Consider the following 25000-nt stretch of genomic DNA (forward strand, 5'->3'; position numbering starts at 1 on the left):
AAGTGGTGAAGAGAACTTCTGAACTCCATTAAGCTTCCAATTTCAGATATTTTCTTCACAATTTTAAGAGACTAAGTTTTTGATGCAAGTCTTCAGTGATTTTTAATTTTGTTATATTGCCATAATAATTTTCTCCAGATGCCGTAACACTATTATCACAATGTTCTGGTCCCTTTGTTGCTCTCAAGAAATTGCATTTTGTGCACAATTATGCCTACCATATTACTTCATTGCTGGTGTTTTTTAATCATCTGTACTGGGACCAACACTATTTAGTATCTTCACCTGTGACACACAGTGGGATTTGTTGAGTGCACTCTTGGCAAGTTTGCCAGTAACATCAAGCTGAGTGGTGGTTGATTTGGTGGAGAGAAGGGGTGCTACCCAGGGGCACCTTGACGGGTTTGAAGAGTGGGCCCACACGAACCTTAGGAAGTTCAGTAAAACCAAGCATTAGATCCTGCATCTTGTTCAGAGCATCCCCAACACCAAACAGATTGGAGGATAAAGAGTTTGAGAGCAGACCTGCATAGAAGGACCTGGGGATAGTGGTGGATGACAAAATGGACATGAGTGGGAAATGTGCACTTGCCACCCTGAAAGCCAATTGTGTCCTGGGCTGCATTAAAAGAAGTTTGCTTAGCAGGTTAGAGAAGTGATTTGCCTCCCCATCCCACTCTGTACTCTGTTCTCATTAGGTCCCCCCTGGAGTCTGCATTCAGCTCTGGAGGCCCCAGCACAAGATAGACACTGACCTGCTAGAGAAAGTCCAGAGAAGGGCCACAAAAATAGAGTGGAAAACCTCTCCTATGAAGAAAGTTTGACAGAGTTGGGGTTTTACAGCCTAGAGAAGAGAAGGCTCTTTCCATACTTAAGGGGGTGTTTAAGAAAGAAAAGGACTTTATATCAAGGCCTGCAGTGACAGAAAAACGAGCAACATTTGTAAACTTGAGGAGGGTAGGTTTACATCAGACATAAGGAAAAAATATTTTACGTGAGGATGGTGAGACCCTGAAACAAATTGCCCAGAGAAGTTGTGGATGCTCATCCCTGAAAGTTTTCAAAATCAGGTTGGATGGGGTTTTCATCAGTTTAATGAAGGATATCCCTGCTCCTGGCAGGGAGGGTGGAGTAGATGATCTTTAAATGTCCCTTCCATTCCAAACCATTCTATGATTCATTGCTATGCTTTTGTTTTCATGCCGAAGAAGTTTTGAGTACAGAACTTTTTTCCCAGATGAGTTCGATTCTTTTAAGGGTGGTGTCAAGGTTGTTTTTGTTGCACTTCCGTGGCTGGAGCACAGCCACTGTATAAACAGAGAGGATAACAAGAAATGGCCATTAAAAATGCACTACACATTAAGATATCAGTTCCTCTCATATAGTAATTTTTTAGTATTGAGGACTGCATCCTTGTAAGGACAGTTCAAAGATTATTTTGATGACTAATCCGTGGAAGGATTAATATCTTAAAGGATATCACGATACAAAATTTTCATTTTTTTCAACTATAATTTCTTACAGATTAACAGTAAGTCAAGACTAAAAATCCAGCAGTTCAATTGTCCACAAAAAATAACTTTCACAGGCAGTTGTGCCAGAAGCTTAAGAAAGCTTTCTAACTTTTAGAAAACACTGCTACACAAGCATCTCTTTCTGGAAGTGGAAATACAAAGAATGACCCACTGGCTCTTGAAACTAACATTTCTCTCAACTCTAAAGTTTGTTTTTCAAAATCAAAGGTTGAAAGGCAAAGTTCAGGCATGTTGGTTAGAGACATAAAGGATCTTACAAATATAATATTTTATATATGTTCTGAGGAGGCAAATATGCAAGAGATATGAAAAACAGAAAGCTTTTCTTTTTTGTTTCCATATGCAAAAGAAAAATTGAAGATTTTTGTATATACAGATAGAAATATATTTAAATGTGATTAGTTGCCAAATTTTGCACTACTATTTTTTTTGTACAATAGGAGCACTGTGCTATGAACAAATTCCCATGTGAAGTACCAAGTATTTCAACATAAATTCTGAATAAATATTCTCTATTCCACGACTTCTTATTAATAGATATGCTACTCCGAAAACATACCATAGCTTAGTGATTTTGGACTTGTGATCCAAACTTTCTGACCTACTATGTAATTGGAATCTGTATTTTAAGAAAGTTTAGTATCATTTCTTGATGAACCAATCATGTTCAGAAGCAGTCAATTCTTTTTATTAATGACAATGAAGATAGAATAAAGAACATCATTATTAACTTCACAGATGTCAACATCTTGAGCAAACCCTGGTAGAAGACTAGGAAATAAACTGTTATATGATGAAAGGCTGAAAAATGGATGACTTAGGTTATAGAAAGAGTCACTGGTCAGATGCTGGAGTTAAAAATTACTACAGACAGTGAAGCACTGAACCAGGATGCTGGGGGAAGCTTAGAGTCCCCATCTTTTTCGGGCCTTTCCCAAATCATCCTTGGAGTTAGACACACATTTGTGAGAAGTATGTTATATCTCTGCTGACTCTTTGGAATAAAAAAGGCATGATGGAGACATCTCTTAGCAAGTACAACTGTGACACCATGCCCAAATGTCCTCATCAAAATGCCTGTCTCCTTTGAATAAGTGCTGGCAAAATATACCTCTACCTGAGGTCAGGGTGACAATGCAATGTCACAAACAGAAAGCAAGGAGATGAATACAGAAGCAGCAAAAATAAAGTACGACTATGCTAAATTATTTAAAAGAACTTTTGGTAAAGATACAAACAAATGAACACCCTCATTTCTATGGATAACCTTCTTTACAATTGATGGATTTACAATTATAAAGAAGATTTTTCCTGTACCCCAGCACTTTCAAAATAATAGTCTCTGTGAGAGATGTTTTTAATATAAAAGAAAGATTCTAATATCCTGCCTCATCTCAATACATTGCTTTTTCTTTGCTCATAGATTGCAGAACATGAAGTTCCTCTTTCTCTGTATCTGCCTCAAACATTTACTCTTCTGCATGCTTTACAGCTTTACATGAAGAGTTTTCTCTCACTCCTTGCAACTAACTGGCAAATCAAAACTCCATACTGTATCCTTAAAGAAATCACCATTTATAACATTTAACTGGAATAACTGCCAGGAGACAGGTAACAGTAGCTAGACACTTATGAAGACTTAGCCTTATGAAGACTGTAGGCTTTGTAGTTTCAGAGGAAAAAGAAAGATAACAGGACAGGCAGCTGAGGGATAAATAACTGCTAGGAAGGAATGCGTAAAACAACTTCCAAATATTTAGGGATGAAGCCAAATTCTCAAAGCCTGCAATAACTCATCTGATACATGGTGAACTTGTCTTCTGAATCTTGCAGAAGAAAAGCCTGATCCTGCCCTGTGAAAATGTGTTTAGCATGATAGTTACTAAAATCCTGCTAAAATCTAGACAACAGCAACAAAACAAGTGTTGCATTCACCTTCTAAATATTAGAATGCGTGCTGCTGCTGGCAAGAAAACAACCAGATCGTATAACCAACTACATGATTTCTTAATTAAATTGAGTTGAGCTGGTGTCAACAAGGAGAAAATGTACTTGATACAATATTCTCAATTATGAATAGCACATTTTATACAGTGGATGCACTTCATATCAACTTTAATGTAAGAGGATACTGAATAAAGCTAAACAGCAGTGAGAACTCAGGACAAGAAAATATAAATAATTACAACAAAGTTTAGATTGTTTTAGTAAAATAGTGCTCATTCTAAGCTTTGAGTAAAAGATTCCATTTTTTTTTTTTTAAAAATCCAAAAGCAGATGATGCCTTTTATCACCAGCACTGTGTTACTACAATAATCACTTCCTTCTTCCAAACAAGAGATTTAACAATTTAAGTTTCACTGTATACCTCTCATGCAATTCTATAGAAGGGAAGGAAAAAAAAAAAAAAAAAAAGGAGTTAGTTCATTAGTTCATTTCTCATTTGTAAATGGAAAAAAGAAAAAAAATGCAAGAAGTTCAATGATTAATTCTGAAAGCTGCCAGGAAAATTCCAGGATTCAACTCCTCTAGGGTTCCCAGTGAACAAACTCCACAGTTCAGATCTGGGTCATTTAAACATTGTTGCCCATATCCACCAAAAATCTTTAATGTTCTGCTAAAATCATTTAAGAAAAAGTGCTGTGGGGCATCATGACAGAGAGACTGAGTCTCCCAGGCAGTTAAGTCAATGTAATGACTGGCAGGGAAAATACTTTGCTTTTGGCTTTGTATCGAAGCAAAGATTCTATTGGTGGTAGATATTGAGAGAGAGAAGCTACCTAAGTCAATGTGCTTACTGTGAGCTTTGTAGCCAAGAATATGATTTGCAACATGCCATGTAATTATTTTAAGCTCTTTTGGTGCCCTTTTATTCCACTTAGGGGTTGTAATAATCAGTCTAAAATCATGAAAGGATAATCTTTTTGCAGGGTTGCAGCTGAAAGTATTTTGTATTGCTATGGTGACTTAGGCACCTAGTAACACTAGGGAGTTTTTAACTTTGGTATTCAGTGGCACAAAGGGCAATAAATTACATCATGTCTTGAAGTCCCTCCCAAGCTTATTTGGTATGAGACTTTAATTTTGATACTATTGACTCTCTAGCTTTCCTAGTGACTTCATATAGAAGTGTATAAAGATGACGAATTTTCCAAAACTTAGATAAAGGAAGTTTTCTCAGGGGAATCTTTGAGACTGAAAAATTTCCAAGCCATATGTGTCATGGCAACCTACGCTGACTTTCTTTTAAGTTTATGTTTGCCCATTAAACAAATAAAGATTCTTAAGAGTTTAAAAAAAAAAAAACAAAACAAAAAAAACGGAACTAAATAATTAGGTAGCTCTCAAACAACTTTAACTATTTCCCAAACCAACTGATGTTCCATTTGATCCATTCTTCCTCACAGTTCTGTAGACAGCCTTAAGCCCATAAACACTGCTTCTTCAAAACCAATTGGTTAGTCTGCAGATATTCCTTCAACTGCACTATCTATTCACTATCTTTACTTCATTACAATTACTGTGCTTCAGTATATGAAAAGAAAAAACAGAACACTATCTTTGTGTAACACAGTATCTTTTATAGAACTTCACATTTCCAGTGTAACTTTTAACATCAGACACCTGCTTTTTTTTTTTTTTTTTTTTTTTTTTTTTCCCTATTATCAACAGTTTTCCTCAATTCTTTTATGTAGTGGGCATCCTGAACTACAAGTGCAGTTTTGATTCAGCTACACAATGTTCCAGTAAATGCTAGGAGAAGATGCACAGCTACAGAATTCTTCAAACTGCTAAAGTTTTAAAATATTTGTGTCCAAGCCAACAAGGTGAAGTACTAAACTCAAGTAATACTGTGGCAAATCTAATTTTTTGTGTATTTTTTAATATTTTCATATGTGAAAAAGGTTTGAAATATTTATTTTTATCTGAAGGATTTTTTGGCTTTCTAAAGACTTCTTTGCATTAAGTATTTCCCAAGTTAACCTGTTGAAATATATTACATACAACTTCTATTGCTGTCTTTTCTTCCTAATAGAGGTGAACTAATATTTCAATAGGAAGAGCTATATTACATCCTGCCAGTATAGCTATAGATCTGTAGGCTATCCCATGATAAATTTGAAAGAAAAGCTTTCTTTTCCATTCCACTATTTCAGATTTAGAATTTTTATATTTATGCTTTGTTAGACAAATGGAGACAAATCCTCAAATCCTATAGTATCCTATATATCCTATATATCTAATTCTTATTCTTTCTACAATTTTATGCTTTCATAAACAGTTTATTATTTCTTCTAAGTAGAAGTGAACTGTTTATTGATGTGAATATGTACAGCCACATAGGGAGATACTAATTCAAATATTGAGAAAGGGAAGAGAGTATTAGACAAGTAATTAAGTACAAATTCAGTAATACTACAACTGTCACAGAATCCATTATTATTTCTCCTTGAAGATCAGGAAACACTTTCCCCATGTATTTATCACATATACTGAAACGACGAAGAAGTGGCATTATTTCTGGATAAAATAATGCCTATATGAAAATCTCTGGCTTTAAACAAGAAAGGGACGAAGGTCCTGTTGTCACATATCCTCCTCAGGAAGCTGAGGGTCTGATATCTCATTTCACTAAGGAGACAGCGAAGCTACAGTATGGAAGAAGATGAGAAATATGATTCCTATAGAAGCACTGCTCTTCAGTGGGGGTGTTTATGGAAGTGCTTTGTGAATCCACCACTTTCAAATTACACCCTTACACCATGGGCCCCCCAAGAGCCATTTTGAGAAAAAAAATGGAGGTAACAGCCTTTTATTTTCTGAAATGCAACACTGAAACACGAATTATACCTTTGAAATGTACTTATTTTGATATTTATGATTTTATCCATCACCAAGGATTTCAAGTCTACTATGGTAGAGTTGGTATTGCATTGACTTGGCAACAGAAAGCAGAGGCAACAAAGAGTCCCAGCTGGCAGGCACTCCTGAAGAGGATGACAGGAGATGAAAGTTCACAGGAATAGTTAATTAGGCCACTAAACTTTGTCTTTAGTTCATTGCTGGAGGAGATGGCATAAGATGGAATTAATGATCAACGGTTACAAAGTACCTCTGGTGCACCAAGCAAGGTAGGAGCAAGAATGGATGAGTTTGTGTAAGTCAATTATTGCTTTTACATCCTCTAAACTACACTTTCCTATTTATAACATCTGCTGATAAAATTTTAGCAGTCAGCGTAAAAGCAGCTAGTGTTCTTCATGCCCTCCCTTCAATTACACTAGAATAAAAGGGAAGTGAGACCCTTGGGGCAGGGGTGAAGAAAAATAATAATCAAAAATCCCATAATTACCAATTGCAAAAAACTAGTCTTGCAAGCACAACTTTTCTTTTGTAATAAATTAAAAAAGATATAAACTCAGTTATTGCTGTTTCTAAGATGCATCTCTTCTGTGAGCACATGATATGACTTCACTAATATCTGCAAAACAAAATGCAAAGCATCTTTCTCCTTAAGCCTGATTGCTAAAATTGCTGTGTTGCTTCTGCTCACTCTCTCAGAGGTTCTGTTTTAAAGAAAATACACTCTAGGATCACTGTATAATTCAGGTTAAGGGCTCTTGAGTATCTCTAGGTGAACCCACTGCCTAAAGAAGGCACAACTAGAAGGTCACAACAGATTGCTTGGGATTTTATCCAGTCAGGTTTGGAAAACCTTGCAGGATATGGACTATACAACTTGCTTGTCAACAGCCACATCAACTGCCTAACTGTCCTCATGTGGAAAGAGGATATATATCCATGGATCTTTATACCCAGTCTGAAGTTCTCACTTTAACTTATGCCCTCTGTCTCTCATTCTACCACCACAGTAAAGAGCCTGGTTCCATCTTCTTGCTTATCTTCCTGTAGGTACTGAGAGTCAGGTCCCCTCAAAGCCCCCTCTTCTCCACACTGATCTAGTTCAGCTTGCTCTGGCTCTCCCACAAGGGAACTGCTTCTGCTTCTGACCATGTGGGTAGAATTTTGCTGAACTCACTTCACTTCACTACTGCAATTCTTAAAATATGAGGTGCCAAAATGGGACTCAGATGGGGATTTTGCTTCCTCAGTGCAGGGCATGGCATTTCATAAAGTTCCTTTTGGCCAAATCCTTCAGCCCATACATGTCCTTTGAATTGCTATCTTACCCTTATGCATATTGACTGTTCCCCTAATTTGATGTCATGTGAAAACCTAATGGGAAAGAGGTCCATCCTGTAGGACATCGAGCAAAATGTAAACCAGAACAGGTCCCAGCATATTCTTACATTCCAGAAGAAATCAGGGAATACCCAGGTATTGCAAATGTAAGACCAGAGTAAGAGTCAAGAACAATTAATAACTGGAGGTGAAGATCTAGCATGAAAAAACAAGAGTAGAGAAAAACTACTCTTTATATGAATGCCTATGTGTGTTTAATATCAGAGGGGAGTGAGACAGCAGGAAGATACTTATTATTACCTGAAAATTCGAACTAAGTGAACATATAGTGCTATTTTAAAAAGAAGAATATGCCACAAGCTATACAGGGTGTCTGGAAAGGAATTACTAAGAGGGCCGTTAATGAAGAAAAGAAGAAGGAAAAAAAAAAGAAAAAAAAAAAGGGTGATTTTATCTATACCTTTTGGTTTTAGGGGAATAGATAGCAGAAAATATTAAGACATTACAAATTAGCAGGAGAAATAAAACCCAGGCCTTTTTAAAAAACACTTAAAAACTTATTGGTTAACAGGGCATATCCAATTAGTCCTGACAAAACTGAGAAAATATTTCTTTGCATGGATAAAACTGTTCTGGATTTCAACATTAGTGATTTTGCTAATGTTATAGACTAGTAAAAGTGCAAAAAGTTTCAAAGACCTAATAAAAAGATTTCAGATCCGGGAGACCCCTTGTCTTATTTAGAAAAAAGAAAAAAAGAAGGGAAAATGAGAATTAAAATACTTTGAGAAACTGAAATTGAGAAATGGGACTGTAAGAAGTTACAAGAATCATCAGATGCAGATTAGGAATGACTTGGTGTGACTGAAGGCAGAAAAAGAAATGAGAGAAAACCAAAGACATGAAGACAAAGAGTTTCCTTGGATGAACTCCAGATCTCATTTAAGTCAATGGCAAAATTCCCCTCGACTTCATTAGGGCCATGATTTCTCTTCCAAAGTTTGTTCACTGAAGATGTAAGTAAAATATGTAATGCATCTGACAGAATGCTTGGGGAGAAGGGGGAATAAACAAAGGTGAAACGTATTTTTCAACCAGATGACTGAGGTGGAATAGCAAGTATATGTAAGACCAGTGATTTTACTTGCTCTGTGAGCCTTCTAAGAATAATGCTGCAGTAAACAAGGAGAGCAGATGGGTGTACTTATATTTGAGAATTCCTGTGAGAAACTTCCAAAAATCTAACTCATACTAGAAGCAGACACAAAGATTTGTCAGTAATAAAAGTAATTAGATGAAGAACAAAAGAATATATCACAACATAGAGGTAGGTTAACAGCAAGAAATCTCTAGGATCCCACATTTGATTTCTATTTTGAATGTAATTAGGAATAGCCCTGAACATATTAACAGAGATAACATGATATATATAGATTAGTTGTATGTGAAGTTTACTGTGAAAAAAACCCAAAGCCGACAATTCATGGTAAACTCAATTTCCTGCTGACAAATAAAAGAAAGAAAATAAACTACCCATATACATCCATATACTACAACCACTTGGGAAATATATTATGAATCCTTCAATGGTGCTTCTGCTTGAGGAAACAAAACCCAGTATGTTGGACTAACTAGGAGAGAATAATGACAATGAAAATTATATAAAACATGTTTATATATACGTAAGTAGGCCCTCCCTTCAACTTCTGTATTCAATGTACCTGACTACCCTTTAGCTGTTATTCACTCATCCCAAAAATCATATAAAAGAATCCATGAAAGAACAACTGAACTGACCTACGGCATGGGAAACCTACCTGAGGGGGAAACTTTAATTGAATTCAGCTGCCTCTGAAGTCAACATGAGAGTAGAGGCTTGGAGATAAGAGTAATAGTAAGATACTAAAACGTGGAAACATGGAAAGTATAGGAAAAAAGCACATGTTCACCTTTACCTTACTCATACTTAAGGGTCACCCAATTTAGTATGGCAGATTTATAATAACTTTATCCTTATAGTTATCACACTACTAATTTATTATAAAAATAAAGACATAATGCTACTGCAAAAGAGAAGTTTCTAAAATCCTCAGTATGTTATGCAGTTAACGGGCTCTGATTTTCAAAATTATCATATATTTAAATCCTATTAAAAAGATCAAGTATTCAATAATTCCAAGATGCTATCTATCATTAATCTACAGGAAAAATGTTTTAATACATATTGACCTTCACACTGCAGAAGCCATTAATTCATGGATACTAGGAGCAAACCTCTTGTTTTTCCTTTCTATAGCATATGCACTTCCCAATTCAGGGATGACTTATCTGCTAATCTACAAAATATATAAATACATTTGATCATGAAGAGGCTGGAGTTGGTGCTTGGTGCTTCCTGCCCTATCAGTTTGGGCCTTCCCAAGCACATACAAATGCCAACTGCTTCTCTTCAAATTAGAGACAGTTAAAACAGAAAGATTCTTCTCAAATGAAAGTTGGAAATGGCCATTGGCGGCATACCAAAATTAAAAGGAAAGTATGCAAAACAAGTTTTTGAAAAATTTCAGCTTTATAGTAAGGAGCCTGAGTGGAAAAAAATATTGAAATCAATAAAAAAAACCCCAACAATCAAACATGTTATCTTCTTCTTTGTAGCTTACTAAAAGGAAACGAGCATTGCATAGAAAAAAATCTAGAGTATAAATTGACAGATTTGACAATTTAATTTTTCTTTAACAAAATTCAATATTTTGTTAATTAAAAATGAGCAGGGAAAACATACAGAGGGGTTTTTTTATATCATGAAACTTATAATTAAATTGAGCAGGTCTTGGTGTTTTGTCTATTGTTTGGGGTTAACTTTTTAAATTATTATTAATATTATTGTTATTATTTTAAGACTTGGAAAGAAAAGGCAAAGACTATAAATATGGATACCCTATTTGCACCAGTATATTAAATTTCGAACATAGATGAAGACATTATCTTTCTGAAAAACTGGCATATTAAGAATGCACTTTCTTTAAATATCAAATGAGGCTTAAAGCCCACCTACAATTAGCCCTTCCTACAGGATCAAAATTTTTAAGAATCAAGTTCTGACTAAGAAGATGACATTAACACAGATTTTCTAGCAACTCTTACTAAAATTCCCATCCTTGACATTTGCTTGCTCCCTTTGGTGTCTAAATAAATGTATTTTCTCTGTGATAGAACCACAAGAAAGTAGAGACTTGACTAGAAATTAGCTTAGGGCACAGGCCTCTAAAGTCTTTCAACTCATCAACTGCATCTAGTTCAAACGTCTAAAGTTAACATGCTAAACAAAGAAAAGTATTAGGGAGAAAGAGCACAGAAGTTTTTAAGGCAAAATTTCAAAGCAAAACAACAAAGTACTAGAGATTTCAGTGTGAATATTTTGGGGGTTATTGAAGAATCATAAAAAACAGCAAGCCCAGAAACAAAGCTCAAGACAAGAGGCTGTGGATCTGGCATGCTCTGTAGTGTCTAATGGTTGGGAAGTTTTAAAAATTGTATGGAAACTTAGCAACGACCATTAGGTACCTCACTGTAATTTGTGGGTTACAGCCAATAAATATTCTCCGTGCAAATCTGTAAAGCTTTTCCATGATCCAGGGAAAGCTGAGGGAGAATTTCTACTGTGCTATATGTAGGGTTTGTACATTTTAATATAAATACATACTATATAAAACTGTTTTTCTATTTCTGTTGAAAACTTTTACATCAATAAAACACTTTGGAAACATAGAGCTGATCAGATATAAAGTATGAGACAACTCCCTTAAGGGAGTTTACAGCTCCTCCAAGTTTAGTGTCATTGGTAAACTCACTTAGTATTCCTTTCATCCATGTCATTCCTGAGGATGCTGAAGAGCACAGGGCCAAGACTAGAGCCCTGTGGAACCCCACTAGTGACAGATCACCAGTCTGATGTCACCCCATTCACTGTAACTCTTTGTGTCTGACTTATCAGCCAGTTGCTCATCCATTGTGTAACCTGTTTATCCAGCTGAGTGCTGGGCACTTTGTCCAGAAGGATCCTGCGAGAGACAATATCAAAAACTTTACTCAAGACCAAAAAGATCACATCTACCGGGCCTTCCTAGATTGGCTAGATGGGTTATCTTGTTCTAGAAGGAAATCAGGTTTGACAACCTAAACTTCCCACTCATGAAGCTGTGCTGGCTGTGATCAATGATTGTGTTGTCCTCCTCTTCTTTTTCTCAATACTTCCAGGAATAAGGTCTTCCATGATTTTTCCAGACACTGAATTGAGATCAACAGGCCTATAGTTTCCAGGGTCCTCCTTCCTGCCTTTCTTAGAAACTGGGACAACTGTTTGCCAGTCTACAGTCAGCTGGGACCTCTCCAGATTCCCAAGACTGCTAGCCTAGCTGGACTAGCTTCACCTGCTAGAATAAGCCTGGAGAAAGGCCAGCTCTTCAGTTGTGCTTTTTTTGCTGAATAGCTGATGGTAGCATTTAAAAGTAGAACGACACATCATACTCAACACAGACAATTGGGTCAAACTGACCTGTTAAGGACTTTCTGCACTACCCTTGCTGACATTACTCATATTAGCTGAATTTTATGCTCACTATGTATTTCTCTGTGAGGTCAACTTTCAATTCTTAAAAATAGGAGTTCCTAAAAGTATTAAGCAATGATAGCTGTTCCAAATTATAAAATAAATGGATATGGACAATTCAGCGATCTTTCTAAAACATGGCATACATGAAAAAGCCCCTACTTTTCCAAGATTTATCATACGGGTCAAAAGAAACAGGGTTACAAAGGACTTCAAGAGATCATAGTCTCTTAATTTCCTTTCCCTATCCCAAAGTAGGATCATTTATACTTAAGTCACTATTGACCACTTTAATTTATTCTTGGAAGCTTCCAGTATCAGTGGTTCCAAAGACTTTCTATGCTCGTACATATATCAGCACTTTATTATCCTGAAGTCAAAAGGTGGGGATTTTTTTCTGGTGTCTATCCTAACTATTCTTGCCAAAATACCAATCAATTATTTCTTATCCCATTCCCAATGGAAAATTCTTTGCCATCTTCTCTGCACCATATTCTAAAGGCTGTCATCAGTCCCCACCCGGTTCCTCTCTTGTCAAAAAAGCCTAGTATTTTCAGTCTTTCCCCAGTCTTCAGAAAAGACCAATCAGAAGAACTGCATGGATCACAGAGCTTACTTTTATGTACAACATTCCTGTTAAGGACGCTCTCAACAACCACATACCTTTGTCAGCACTTCTAGTATTAAGAAAGACTGTGCATCCAGTCATTCTAACTTTTTTCAGAATATTTCACCAAACTGTAAACATATGAATATTAATCATGCCTCCCATTTTTATACTACTGCAGATTTACCATTTAGATATGAACAGCAACATGTCAGATGAATATGCTATATCTGTATAATTTCTGCAAGAAAACACAAACACAGGCAGACTGCCTGCAGACTGAGCTGATTAGGAAATATCTGAGCTATCACAGAGCCTAGTTTAACACATTAAGAGTCAGGCCTCTTAACCACATACTTTGGCCTGTGCGTAACACAGACTTCAGTTTCACAGAGCAGTCTAGTCCTGCTGAATGAAATATATACAGTGCAATACAACTGACGATAATACATCTGTATATATCTAGCTACAAAATAAAAATATATATGGTTTAAATTGTACTTCCAGTAGCTTCAGATAGATACAAACACATTATCATTTCTCTCATAATGCTATGAATTAAAGGGCATGCATAGTAACAGAACACTATTTGATGGTCACTGCCTCCAGGCATGGTTTGCCTTTAGGCTTTATGTACTTACAGTGCAGTCAATGGCAACTGGCTTTGGGTCAAACCCTTCCCTAAATGAAGCAATGCTATTCTATGGAGGCAGAAGTGTAAGTAATATACGCCCTCTATTCAAACTACATCTGAAGGTCCTTCTCAAAACCCAAGAAATTCAATTGGTACCTAAAGACTCCAAGAGTTTGGGGGAGGGATTTGACAAACCTTTTTGTTTTGCCTTTGTACAGCACCTTCCACAACAGGGCCCCAAACCCACCCATAATAGTGTATATTAAAATAAACCATAACAGTTTAGTTGAATGCAGATGAAATAAGCTTTTTCCCCACAGGAACAGAGACAAAGAAGAAACACATTATACACAAGCACATCTGGAATTCTTAAAAAACCTGTTAATACCTACCCACATAACTAAATCCAAACGGAGTCTTTTTATGGAATGGCTTGTAGACACAAGGAAAATGAGGAAAATGGACAGTGTGCTCTATCAGAAACAGTCTGTTTGGTCTACAAAATAAAGATTCAAAGCTCACAATGTGCTCTCTAGAATACATTTGAGAAACACGAGGAAGAGTAAAAAAGACTCTGTAAACTAAAACACATATCAGTGAAACTAAATTGGAATATATTTAATCTGGAAATTGGAATATGGTTTCTAATCATCAAAGGAATGAAGTTTCATTATGTCTTTCAAATTTGAGATGGACTATGATAATTTTAGGAGAGGAATTGTAATATATGGTTGTCCACAACATGACGCTTATCTCCTGTGTTCTTAGAACAAGAGGAGGTAAAAGCTCAGAGGTCCTGTTTTCAGTTATGACGTCTGATAATGCCAAATTTACAAGGAATGAAGAAAAGGAGGGAAAACATGAAGATAAATAAAAAATCAGTTTTGAGAGGAGTCCCTCATTACCCTGACTACTACTATCATAGCATAATACTGCAACAAATAAACATATCCCCTTACCCATGTCAATCAGAAGTTTATTAAAGTCTTTGAAAAGCATCAGTGGAGTGGTCACAATCAAACCAATATTCTGCAACGTCATGAAATCATTATTAATGGGTGCAGTGGAACAATGAACTTGGTAAAATCTTGATATAGGAGGGAGACTACTGGATACGTTTAGGCTAATTTAAGATACACTTTCAATGTTGTTGCTTACTTGGAGAAAACCACCAGAATACTTTCAGTTATAACCCTAACAGAAATTACATAAGGGTTGTACCACACATATGCACTCCTAGCACTGATCTAAATCGAAAACTTTTGTTAGATGCAACTGCACTTTACCAGAAGATTGGGAACTTTGCTTTTGCATATGGGCTTTACCAGGTATAACCACATCTTTAGCCTCCTTGAGATTTAGTAACTTTACCGTAACCAACACATGGGGTTTTACAAGAGATGAAGTCTTTCTATAAAGTCTTAAAAAAAACCCCAACCCTGAACTGGAATTTTTAGTCTTTTAAAATGTGTGAAGTGCCTAGTCTTCTATGAATTCTAAAGATTAAACAATAGTCAAATAACAATTTCTCAGCATAATGTCTTACATTTTTCAAGGAATGCTTGGATTTATGGATCATAATTTAAACTACTGGTATAAGTTTTATCAACTGGATATAATTGTATGTTTTTATTTGACTTTTTATGTGATAAGTAAGTTTAAAGACACATTTTGAACACGTGTATTTAGGAAATAGAATTTAAGTCCACTTTCAAAAATTTTGGCTTATAATATTACAGTTATTTAAAAAACAAATGCAATCATCAATAGTGGATAAAATTTGTTACTGTCTCTGCAGTTTTAAAAACACACTTTAAGAGCACTGTCACTTCAGCTTGTGCATTGTGCAAAGACAGGACTCTCTTATGAACTAATTTTAGGAGTTACAAAACCACATTGCAGAGAGATTTAGTTGTGAAATGTCAAACAAATTTTACATCTGCAACAACACTTAAGATGCTGCTTTGTCTTATACAGACCTTTCATGTGAAAGCAAAAGTATTTTGTCCATAGACTAAAAATTCATGATAGCAGTAGCACAAAGTTTTCAGTAAGACAGCTTCCAAAAGATTCTGTGAAACCCCACAGGACCCTACTAACTTCTACAAGCCATGCTATGGGTATCTGACTCTTTTCAGCTGAAGGCACTGTATCTCTGGAGCGATCTTTTGTTAAGAGCATTGGGAATGTACTCTAGAAATGCAACAACTGGGGCTGGAATAATGTAAAAAAGAAATAACAACTTCTGATCAAAAGTAAGACATGCAACGTTCAAGAAGCTAGAGACGAAATCATAAAGAACTGGAACATCAGTTGAAAAATAAGTAAATTGATGAACAGAAGCAAATGTAGAGAACAAATGGACTAAAAAATAAGTAATGTAAAATAATTTTTTAAAAAATGGGAGTATAAATATTTTGGGAAACATTCAAGTGACAAGTTGTTTCAATGGGAATGGTGAAAAATATTATTAATCAAAATATCATTGCTTATTTTTCCACCAGTGTCCACAGGTAAATGGCTCTGTACAAAAGCCAAAATTATTTCACTGCATATTCTCACAATAGAACTTCTTTCAATGGGAATATGCTCAGACAAAAGCTATAACCTTTAAGATCACATTTCCTAGCTGTTCCTCTTTTCATATAAAAATAAAAAGTTGTCACAAAGTCTCTTTGCCCATTATCATCCTTATGTTAGATTTATGAATAAAAATGTGTGAAATTAAATTATACAGGCATTAAAATATCATGTGATTAGGTGAAACGTTTTTGATGAACAAGGATACCCAGAAATACTGCAATTGCTACCACATTCATCTGCTCAATTACATGCTTCTCACCTATTTAATAATGCTTGTTACATCCCTGTTAATTGATGTGCTTCGCGAGTTTATTTTCTTATACACTATGTCAAGTCTTATACAATGAACAAGAGACTTGGATCATAGCAGTCCCCTAGAACAGAACAAGCCTCCAAGGTAAATGCAAAGAGATCATGTAATGGGACAATGAAAAAAAAAAAAAAAAAAAAAAAAAAAAAAAAAAAAAAGGAAGAAGGAAAGACAGGGGACTGGAACATTATGAAGTTAAAGAAACAAGGGAATAAAAGGGATTAAAACTGGAATGATAGGTAACCTACTGTAAGTGGTGTGAAAGCTTAACAGTGGGGGACTAGAATAATCAGATATGGGAACGACCTGACAATGGAATGCTTTCAAACTGAAGCACCTCAAAAGTAAATGATCTTAGAGCAGAATAATCATATTTGCCTCTGGGAATAAAATTTAAAGATAAAAAAGTTTGAAAAAAAAATAACAAGTTTGATGATTATGCAGATAGAACTGCAGAGAGAAATGATCCAGTCAGAGCAAGAGTGAGAAAAGGTAAAGGAGTAGGGTTGGGAATGACAGGAGAATAAAAAGAAAAGGTGACTGGAAACATAGATGCTTGGAACTCACTTTTTCCACACAAAATCGAAGACGAAGGACCACACTGAATAAGGTCTTTTTTTTTCTTTTTTTCAGATTGACTCTTACCTTTGCTCATTTGGACAAAAGTTATCCTTTCTCATAACAACCTACCATAACATTTTCTAGAAACAGCTTTAAAGATCATGGAATATATATGTATGTGGCTTGACATTTGGCTTCAAACGATTCTCGTCTTAGGAAGTACAGCACTACAATAGCTGAACATATAACAGATGAGGTATGAACTCACTTTTTGAGAAGTAACTCTAAAACCTCATGTCTTGTTTTCACTTTTCTAAAAAAGCTGTCAACAACTAAAATTCTAGAAATCAGAGTGGCATTAACTCCAGGATTCTGGATCTGCTGTTAGGAACTAGATTATTTCGGTAAGTCAGTTGAGAATGAGTTTATTTGCATTGTCCTCAGTCTACACTTTCACAGAGTGAGCAGGGAGACAACCATGATGACAAGACCCTCAAAATCTCACCAGAGGGATATGTGTTTACCCTATCACCTTTTCTAACTCCTTCCACTCCTTATTTAATGAGCTGCAGTCAGTTTTAATAGAATGGTATCATCTCCCCGTTTTATCCTATGGTAAGACTACATTTTCTCAGTCTGTCATTTTCCTTGTTTTCTCACGACCAATTTCTTTGTTTCCTCAACTACTATGAAGAACTTTGCAGATTAAAATCATACCTTTGCCCCCCACCAGGATTGTACAATGAAGTAAAGTGGCATTTTGCCTGATGCATTGCCAGGACCATTGCCACTGCCACGACCATGGGGACAAGTGATGTGCTAAGTATTCTGGTGATTAAACACCCAGGTCTGTGCCAATAGCAATAATCACTAAAGTGTAATCAGTTTAATACTGATGCAGAGACAAACACCAAAAAAATAGTTGAATTTGATTTCCGTCCCTTATTTGCCATCCCCCAAAATGAGAACTCTTGAATATATAATAGAGACAGGAAAAGTAACACCACAAAGTTGATTTCATTATGATCCTGATGCTCATCTAAAAACCTAAATTTCTTAGTTCTGAAAGAACTGACCTTCAAATACTACCAAAGTTCTTCAGCAGCAGGCTGTCTATTACATACAGGTTAAAAAGAAGTTGCATTTTCAGTAATGTGTTAACTACCATTACTGTTCCTAAACCTCATCTCATGTCTCATCCAATGCTGTTGTTTCTACAGGAATAATATCATTTTTCTCCAATGTTTCCCCCGATCCAACTTTAACTGCATTAATTTGAATTTGTTTTCTTTAGTTCAGAATTCTGCATTTATACTGCAAAGGTGTGTACTGTGCAACTTACAGCTACATCCATGTACAATTGTTATTTAAGATTAGCAGCACCTAGTTTTACATAAATAATGAATCTTTGTGCATAAAACATCTTCGGTTCTGTTTGTTGCTTTGAATCCTGTTGCTTATCAGCGCTAACTCACAGAAAGTTTGGAATAATCCACGTTGAAATAATGAAAAAAACCCCAACCCAACAGTCTTTAGACTTAACAGACTTAAAATATAATTGCCTGATACTGATTGTTGACAACTGATCTTAGAAGAAATTTAAATTTTGAACAGAACATATATGCCCACAATAAGTAACAGATTTTCTCAGTGAAGATCTATGTCAAGGAAGCACTCAAGGAACACAAGTGCCTACATACCAGGAATCAGATTTGAAAGCCAGTCGAAGACAGAGCTTGGATTTAATACTGTTGAAATACAGAAAGAAAACCTAGGACTTAAGATTCCACTACTCATGTGCTGCATCCTGGATCATGGAATTGCCACCTTTCATCAGCTAGAAAAAGGAAGCTGGGAGGCAGACAGTATAAAATTTCAGATGCTTTATGTAATAATTAAAATAAGAGTTACCCCAGCGACCAGGACATGGTTATACCGATCACCTACAACTTACTGCGGTATTTTCAAGTATTCAGCATAAGAAATGGAGCAGATTACATTTCATTACCTGAGGCAAAAATTTTAGAGGTTTTAAAGTGCCCTAAATACACTGTCTAGGACTCACCACACTTAGGAAACACTTAAGTGTGATACAGTTACTTTAAGTTATAGACCTCCTGTCTTTTTCTAGTCAATGAACAGATACTATTTTCTAAGTTGATTGGCCTGCCTGTGTTAAGATACCTGGTCACAGATGGGTAAATTAATGACTCTAACTGCTCTTACTACTGTGTTATGCAAAACCAGATGTGAAGCACTAGGTTCACATCCAAGAACTGAAACTATTTCTCCACTTTCTGACATTCAGTAGCTAAGGCACTACAATAACAGAAATCAATGTCTCTGATAACGTTTCAATGCTCAGCGGCAGATATACTGACTTCAGCACACATACACAAAAAATATGATAAAAAAATTAATATAATCATCCCAAAATGACAGTTTGGCTATCATATGGTTTTATAATCTCTGATAAAATGACAGTCAGTACAATTTCAACAACCAAATCTTAGCCTAACTAAGATGCTTTGACACTGTCACTGGGAGTCTTTTCACATTTCCTGCTGAAATACCAAACAAATGCCTCTCTCTAAAAGCTTGTCTAGAATCCAAACTCTGCACCTTCCCAATTGAATACTTTGATCTCTAAATTGCACACAACCTCTTGCCTCTTTCTCCAATACCATGCTCCATTGTTTCTGCATGGGTGCCACCTACAAGATGGCAGGCAACATTGCTCCGCATATACCTGTTGTGGCTAGTGTATTTTCATGGGAATCAGGAGATGGAGGTTTAATTTCCTTGAAGATTAACAGAGCCTCCAAATGTGTAAGTGTGTGCAAGAGTTATCACTCCTAAAGAACCTTTCTCTAGGGGAGAAACACACTTCCTGGGTTAACCTCCTCAGGAGACTAAAAGTAGGTGCTTGTGCCAGTAAAAATACTTTTCCTTACTAGTTTATCAACTATTATGCAGTTTAAAAAAAAAGAGAGATTATGTTATTTGTGTAGGCAATGCAAACTTTAAATTGTGTCTTCATTGTTTTCAATATTCCTCACTTGTTTTACTTCTATTTTGCTTTATCTATATTATTTTCTCATTTCCTTATGTAATGCCCTTTTAAAAAAATGAGGGTCCCTGACCAATGTCATGGAGGTCATGGAGGCTAGGAAGAGGTCCCTTCTCTTCCATGGTCCTCTGCTCCCTCCCATGCAAGCCTCTCCCAACCTCAGCCTTTTCTTGCAGATTGCATTCATTCCCTTTTTCCCCCACAAAGAAAAGGAAAAAATGTCATAAGTGAGTAGGCATCTAGCTTGCATCATTTGTCTGATGGCTCATGGTCTCACAGAACCCCAGAATTCTCACACTAAGTTAGTTGCAAGTGACGAATGTGCATAGATTCTTTCTCCAGTGGTGTCTCAGGGCATTTACATTCTGTTGCTTCAGTTTTTCAAGAACTGAGTACCGTTTCCTCACAAATTTCAAAGGAGTCAACATAGCAAGTCCTGAAAATGCCTATTTTGACAAATGACACACCATAAAAATGAGAGAGAAAGGCTGAATCTTGAGTTACGGTGTAACTGAAGGTATTTGTTATAGGCAAAAAATACTTCAATATGCACTATTTTAGCTATAAACACAGCTATAAATGTAGCCATATCTACATAATCATATGCACAGATATCACAGTTTATCCAGCAGAATGGCAGGCAGAACATAGGATATGTAAACAGATCTGCCTAACACTTACAAAACAACTTTAATAGCAAGTGTCATTCTTTTCTGTAAAGTAGCTGTTTTTAACACACATGATCTAACTCTTGTTTGCTCTTTAAAGTTTTATTGTCTTGGCATTTTATACAGGAAGAGAGCATTAGCATACTCAGGAGAATGCTAAAAGTAAAAGGCCTCAAGCTACCCACTGCATGGTTGATAGCATAAAGCATGGGATATAAAAACTTTTGTCTGATTGCTCACTTTACTTGTTTTAGAGTAGTGTTACTCTCAAGAGCATATATTCATGTTCTTTCTACTTCAAGTTTTATTACTTCTTTTGTATTATTTAATACATCTAAAGACACTTCCAAAAGACAAATTTTTCCATTTTGAAAAAGTAATGGTTTGGAACCTGATAAAATACATGAATGTTCACAGTGTATTATTTTCAAAGGCAAGTAGAATAAATGTGCAATAAAACAATTAAATGCATGACAATAAACATTTCTATGTGATCACAGATATATTAACATGCCAAACAAAAGAAGAAAAAAATCAGTAAAATATTTTCCCTAAAAAAAAGGTCAGATCAAAATGGATTCTTCACACATCAGAGCATAAGTAAAAAAGGGAGTCTGGTCTCAATTACTGTTACTGTTAAATATCCCACTCTAGCAATTAAAATGAACATTTAAAATGTGAAAGAGAAAATGGAATGAAAAAAGGCAAATGAGATCAGCTTCTTGAAACATTAAAAAAAAAGACAGCATAATTTTAGATACACTTAATCATCCTACAGTAAACTTAAAACTAAGTCTACTTACATATCACACTCCTAATTATTATATAAATAACCTGGGAAACAATACCTCCAAGATACATGTTTTACTATTTAGTAAACAAGAAACTGCCATGTTTGACACCACTGATTAAGGCCAGGCATTTCTAAAGCTTCAGACACATTTCTGAAATCCACAATACATCAATTTTTAATACTTCCACTCTCTCAGCTCCATTAAAAAGATGGTAGGGGAAAGAATTTAGAGTAATTAATGATATAGTTAGCTGCTAAATATTAATAGGAATCGTAGTCTTGCATAAAATATAACATATAAACCTTGCCAATACAGACGCACCAGTAATTAAACTTGAATATGTAATTACACTGATTTATATGACAGGCAAAAAGTTACACTTTACTGGCTTCTATGTAAACTGTGGGCAACAGTTAAACTTTGCATTTTATGGTTTATATAAACGGGCAATATCTCTACTACAGTTCATAAATGGTTTAGAGAGTCATAGTTAAAATTGCAACTAATTCCAGTGTGAACATTCTGACTTTACCTTACAAACCGGGCTCTGAAAATGACCACAGAGATCAGCCTCCCATTACGTTCAGAGGCTGCAACCAAATTGATGAGGTTTAAAAAAAAAAAAAAAAAAAAAAAAAAAAAAAAAAAAAAAAAAAAAAAAGGTACAAAACCCCTTATAGCAATCACTACAAAGTAAATGAAGATTCATCTATTTAAATGTTTTAATATAAATGTTTAGTTTCAAATATATAGCTCCAGATGTTTCACTTACCACCTTTCAAAGCTCTTTTGAGTAATATTGTGTCTTAGACTAAGGCATTTTTTTCTTGAAAGAAAGCTGACTGCACTTACATGTGAGGCTGAGGAGAGCAGCCTGGACTGCTATTTCCATTACTGTCAATGTGATCCAGCGAACCATTGAGATCTTCATGGACTGCCTGCAGTAAGCCACTGGATGCGTTATTTATCAGTCCTGGGTTACTTAGCAATGGTAAACTACTCTCTGCCAGTGCAGCCTACCAAAATGAAAAGTAAAACCAAAATTATCTGTCCATACATAAACATAGTACTCTTACATGCATGAACATTTAGAAATACACACACAGATCAGCTTATTTTGCATATTTGCTGAGGTGGTCAGAAGGATTTTGTGCATTTCCAATTATTTTCACATTCTGAATATAACAGCATTTCTGCTTGTGGTTTACTCTTTCTTTTGCTTGGGTTTCATTATTTTCCATTATTAACTATGTTCTGATATTCATGGCACCTTCTAGTTTTACATCATTTTTTGACTTTGAATTACACTTAACCCCTTTGCCCTTCCACACAATGTATGGCTCCTTTATAATGCAGGCAGCTGCTATACTTTAAAAAATGACCAGAACTTAACTCAAAATAAAAAAGTCCTGACATTTGCCTCTCCTGCATAAAAATTATATATTATAATTAAACTTTAAAGTTTTTGCCATGAGCACCATGTTCCCCAACACTATGATGTGAAATCATTTATGACAGCTTGGATAAATATTAATGCATATCCACATGCATTTGCAAAAGCTTCTATCAATCTAACATTTGCAGCAAAACTGAATGTTCCAGATTTTGCCACAGGGTGTCCTTCTTGCTTCTTCACATCAAAAGTAGCTCAAATAAGAACTACTACTTGCAGTGCTAGGTAATACAACTTACTTGGATGATAAACCAAACTATTTAGAATGACCATCAGGTCCACATAAACATAACAGGTAATTCTATACCAATACATAAGCAGAAATGAAATACATCACACGTAAGAACGTAATCAGTGTATACACAGAAAGAATTATTTAGTATTTTTTACCTGCAAGCTTGCATTAAGAGCTGCTCCATAGCCTAAGCTGGTGGGTATGTTTTTCACTAACGTTGGGCTTCTGAAAATAAACGATTTTTCAAAGTTTAAAAACAAGCAGATACCCTGTCTGGCTCACTGGGTTAATGGATTGGTTTGTCAGCTCAGAAGACCAGAGTTTTAGAAAGCAAAAATGAAATGAAGTTGGGAGGGAAGGGGCTCAACCTGTTAGAACACATTGATTTACTTGCATCAGAAAAGCAAAACTCTTGTTATAATTAGGCCCACATGGAAATCTGCTACAAGAGCATAAAGGTTCTGATCCCACTGAAAGAACTAACAGAAATAGATTTAAATTTTGTGTAACATCTGTCTCTGCTACACTTGCTGTATTTGGTTTTGGTTTCCTGAACTAACACGGGTACACTATTGCATGTGCTACAAACAACTACACAACGGTGTTGAATAAAAAAGATCTTAATCTTCCCTTACGAGAAAAAATGAGGGTGCAATAATGTATAAATAACTGTATGTGAACAATACAGTGGATCAGTTAGTTTCCAGCAAATCAAACATAACATATTTAAATCAGATTAAATGCTATATGCTAGATCACCATATAATTACATTTTCAATAAAATTAGTGCAGGGGATGACTCCAGAGGTCATCTGGGTCACTGTCTACAAACAGATGCATTGCAGAAATAGAATACCTTCCTGCAAAGAAAAACCTCTAGCCCTTGTCTCTGTACCTTTGGTTTTATCTGAATGGCTTTATCAAAACTAATTATATACTCTCAAGGAATAAAAAGCATCCACAGAACCAGTCATACTGACATGGGATTAATTTGAAAGTAGGGCAGTAAGCATGCCAAAGGTCCTCCTGTGAAGGCTTCTCATGAATACTACCCTCATCAAGAAGATATTTTTGAGGTCAGTACTGTAGTGTATGATACCTACATTCCAAAATGACCTTGAACGACTCCCACTTCTGTCAAAGGTTTACAGTAAAAACAAGCACATACGAAACTCTTAACACATGGGCAACATATGTACACAGGGCTATTTTTAATATATAGTAGGAGAACTTATGGTAGATGGAATTAAAATGACAAACATATGGCAAAATACATAGGAAAAAACAAAACCATTATCGCTTTCCTTGCAGCGAACTATGTGGGGAAGTCAGGCAGGCAAGGAATGTACAGAAAACAGCGTTTACACAAAAATGAAATAACTGTTAGTTCACTGAAGAGAATGCACCAGCACAGCTATTAGCTTGCTATGTATTCTCCACATAAGTGCTCGCTTTGTCTGTCAGGTTGTAGTACACAGAGGACTCACTCAGGTTACAGAATTACAGAACAACTCAGTTGAACAAAACCAAACACCAGCGTACCCTGTTATCTTTTGTGACCTTCTCTTCTGATACTCTACTTCATCCACTGTCCATACTGCTCCTTTAACATTTTCGACTCGAACAAAACACTTGTGCAGGCTAAGATTATGACGCACTGCATTCTAAATCAGACACAAAAGGGAGAAAAGGTAGTAAAATTAATACAATTTAAGAAGGCAGCCTATACAGTATACT

General features: G+C 35.7%; 1 protein-coding gene across 1 annotated transcript in view; it reads right to left on the reverse strand.

Moving 5' to 3' along the window:
* Positions 1 to 25000, reverse strand: part of FOXP2 (forkhead box P2) — a 261915-nt gene that overhangs the window by 7700 nt on the left and 229215 nt on the right. Inside the window, exons 15-17 of the mRNA XM_066319012.1 lie at positions 24806 to 24927; positions 23419 to 23488; positions 22428 to 22591 (exon numbers count right to left, since the gene is read on the reverse strand). Of these exons, the coding sequence (XP_066175109.1) occupies positions 22428 to 22591; positions 23419 to 23488; positions 24806 to 24927 (356 nt within the window). The remainder of the gene's footprint in view (positions 1 to 22427; positions 22592 to 23418; positions 23489 to 24805; positions 24928 to 25000) is intronic.

This window comes from Sylvia atricapilla, chromosome 5, assembly GCF_009819655.1.
Source record: "Sylvia atricapilla isolate bSylAtr1 chromosome 5, bSylAtr1.pri, whole genome shotgun sequence".
Taxonomy (NCBI): Eukaryota; Metazoa; Chordata; class Aves; order Passeriformes; family Sylviidae; genus Sylvia; species Sylvia atricapilla.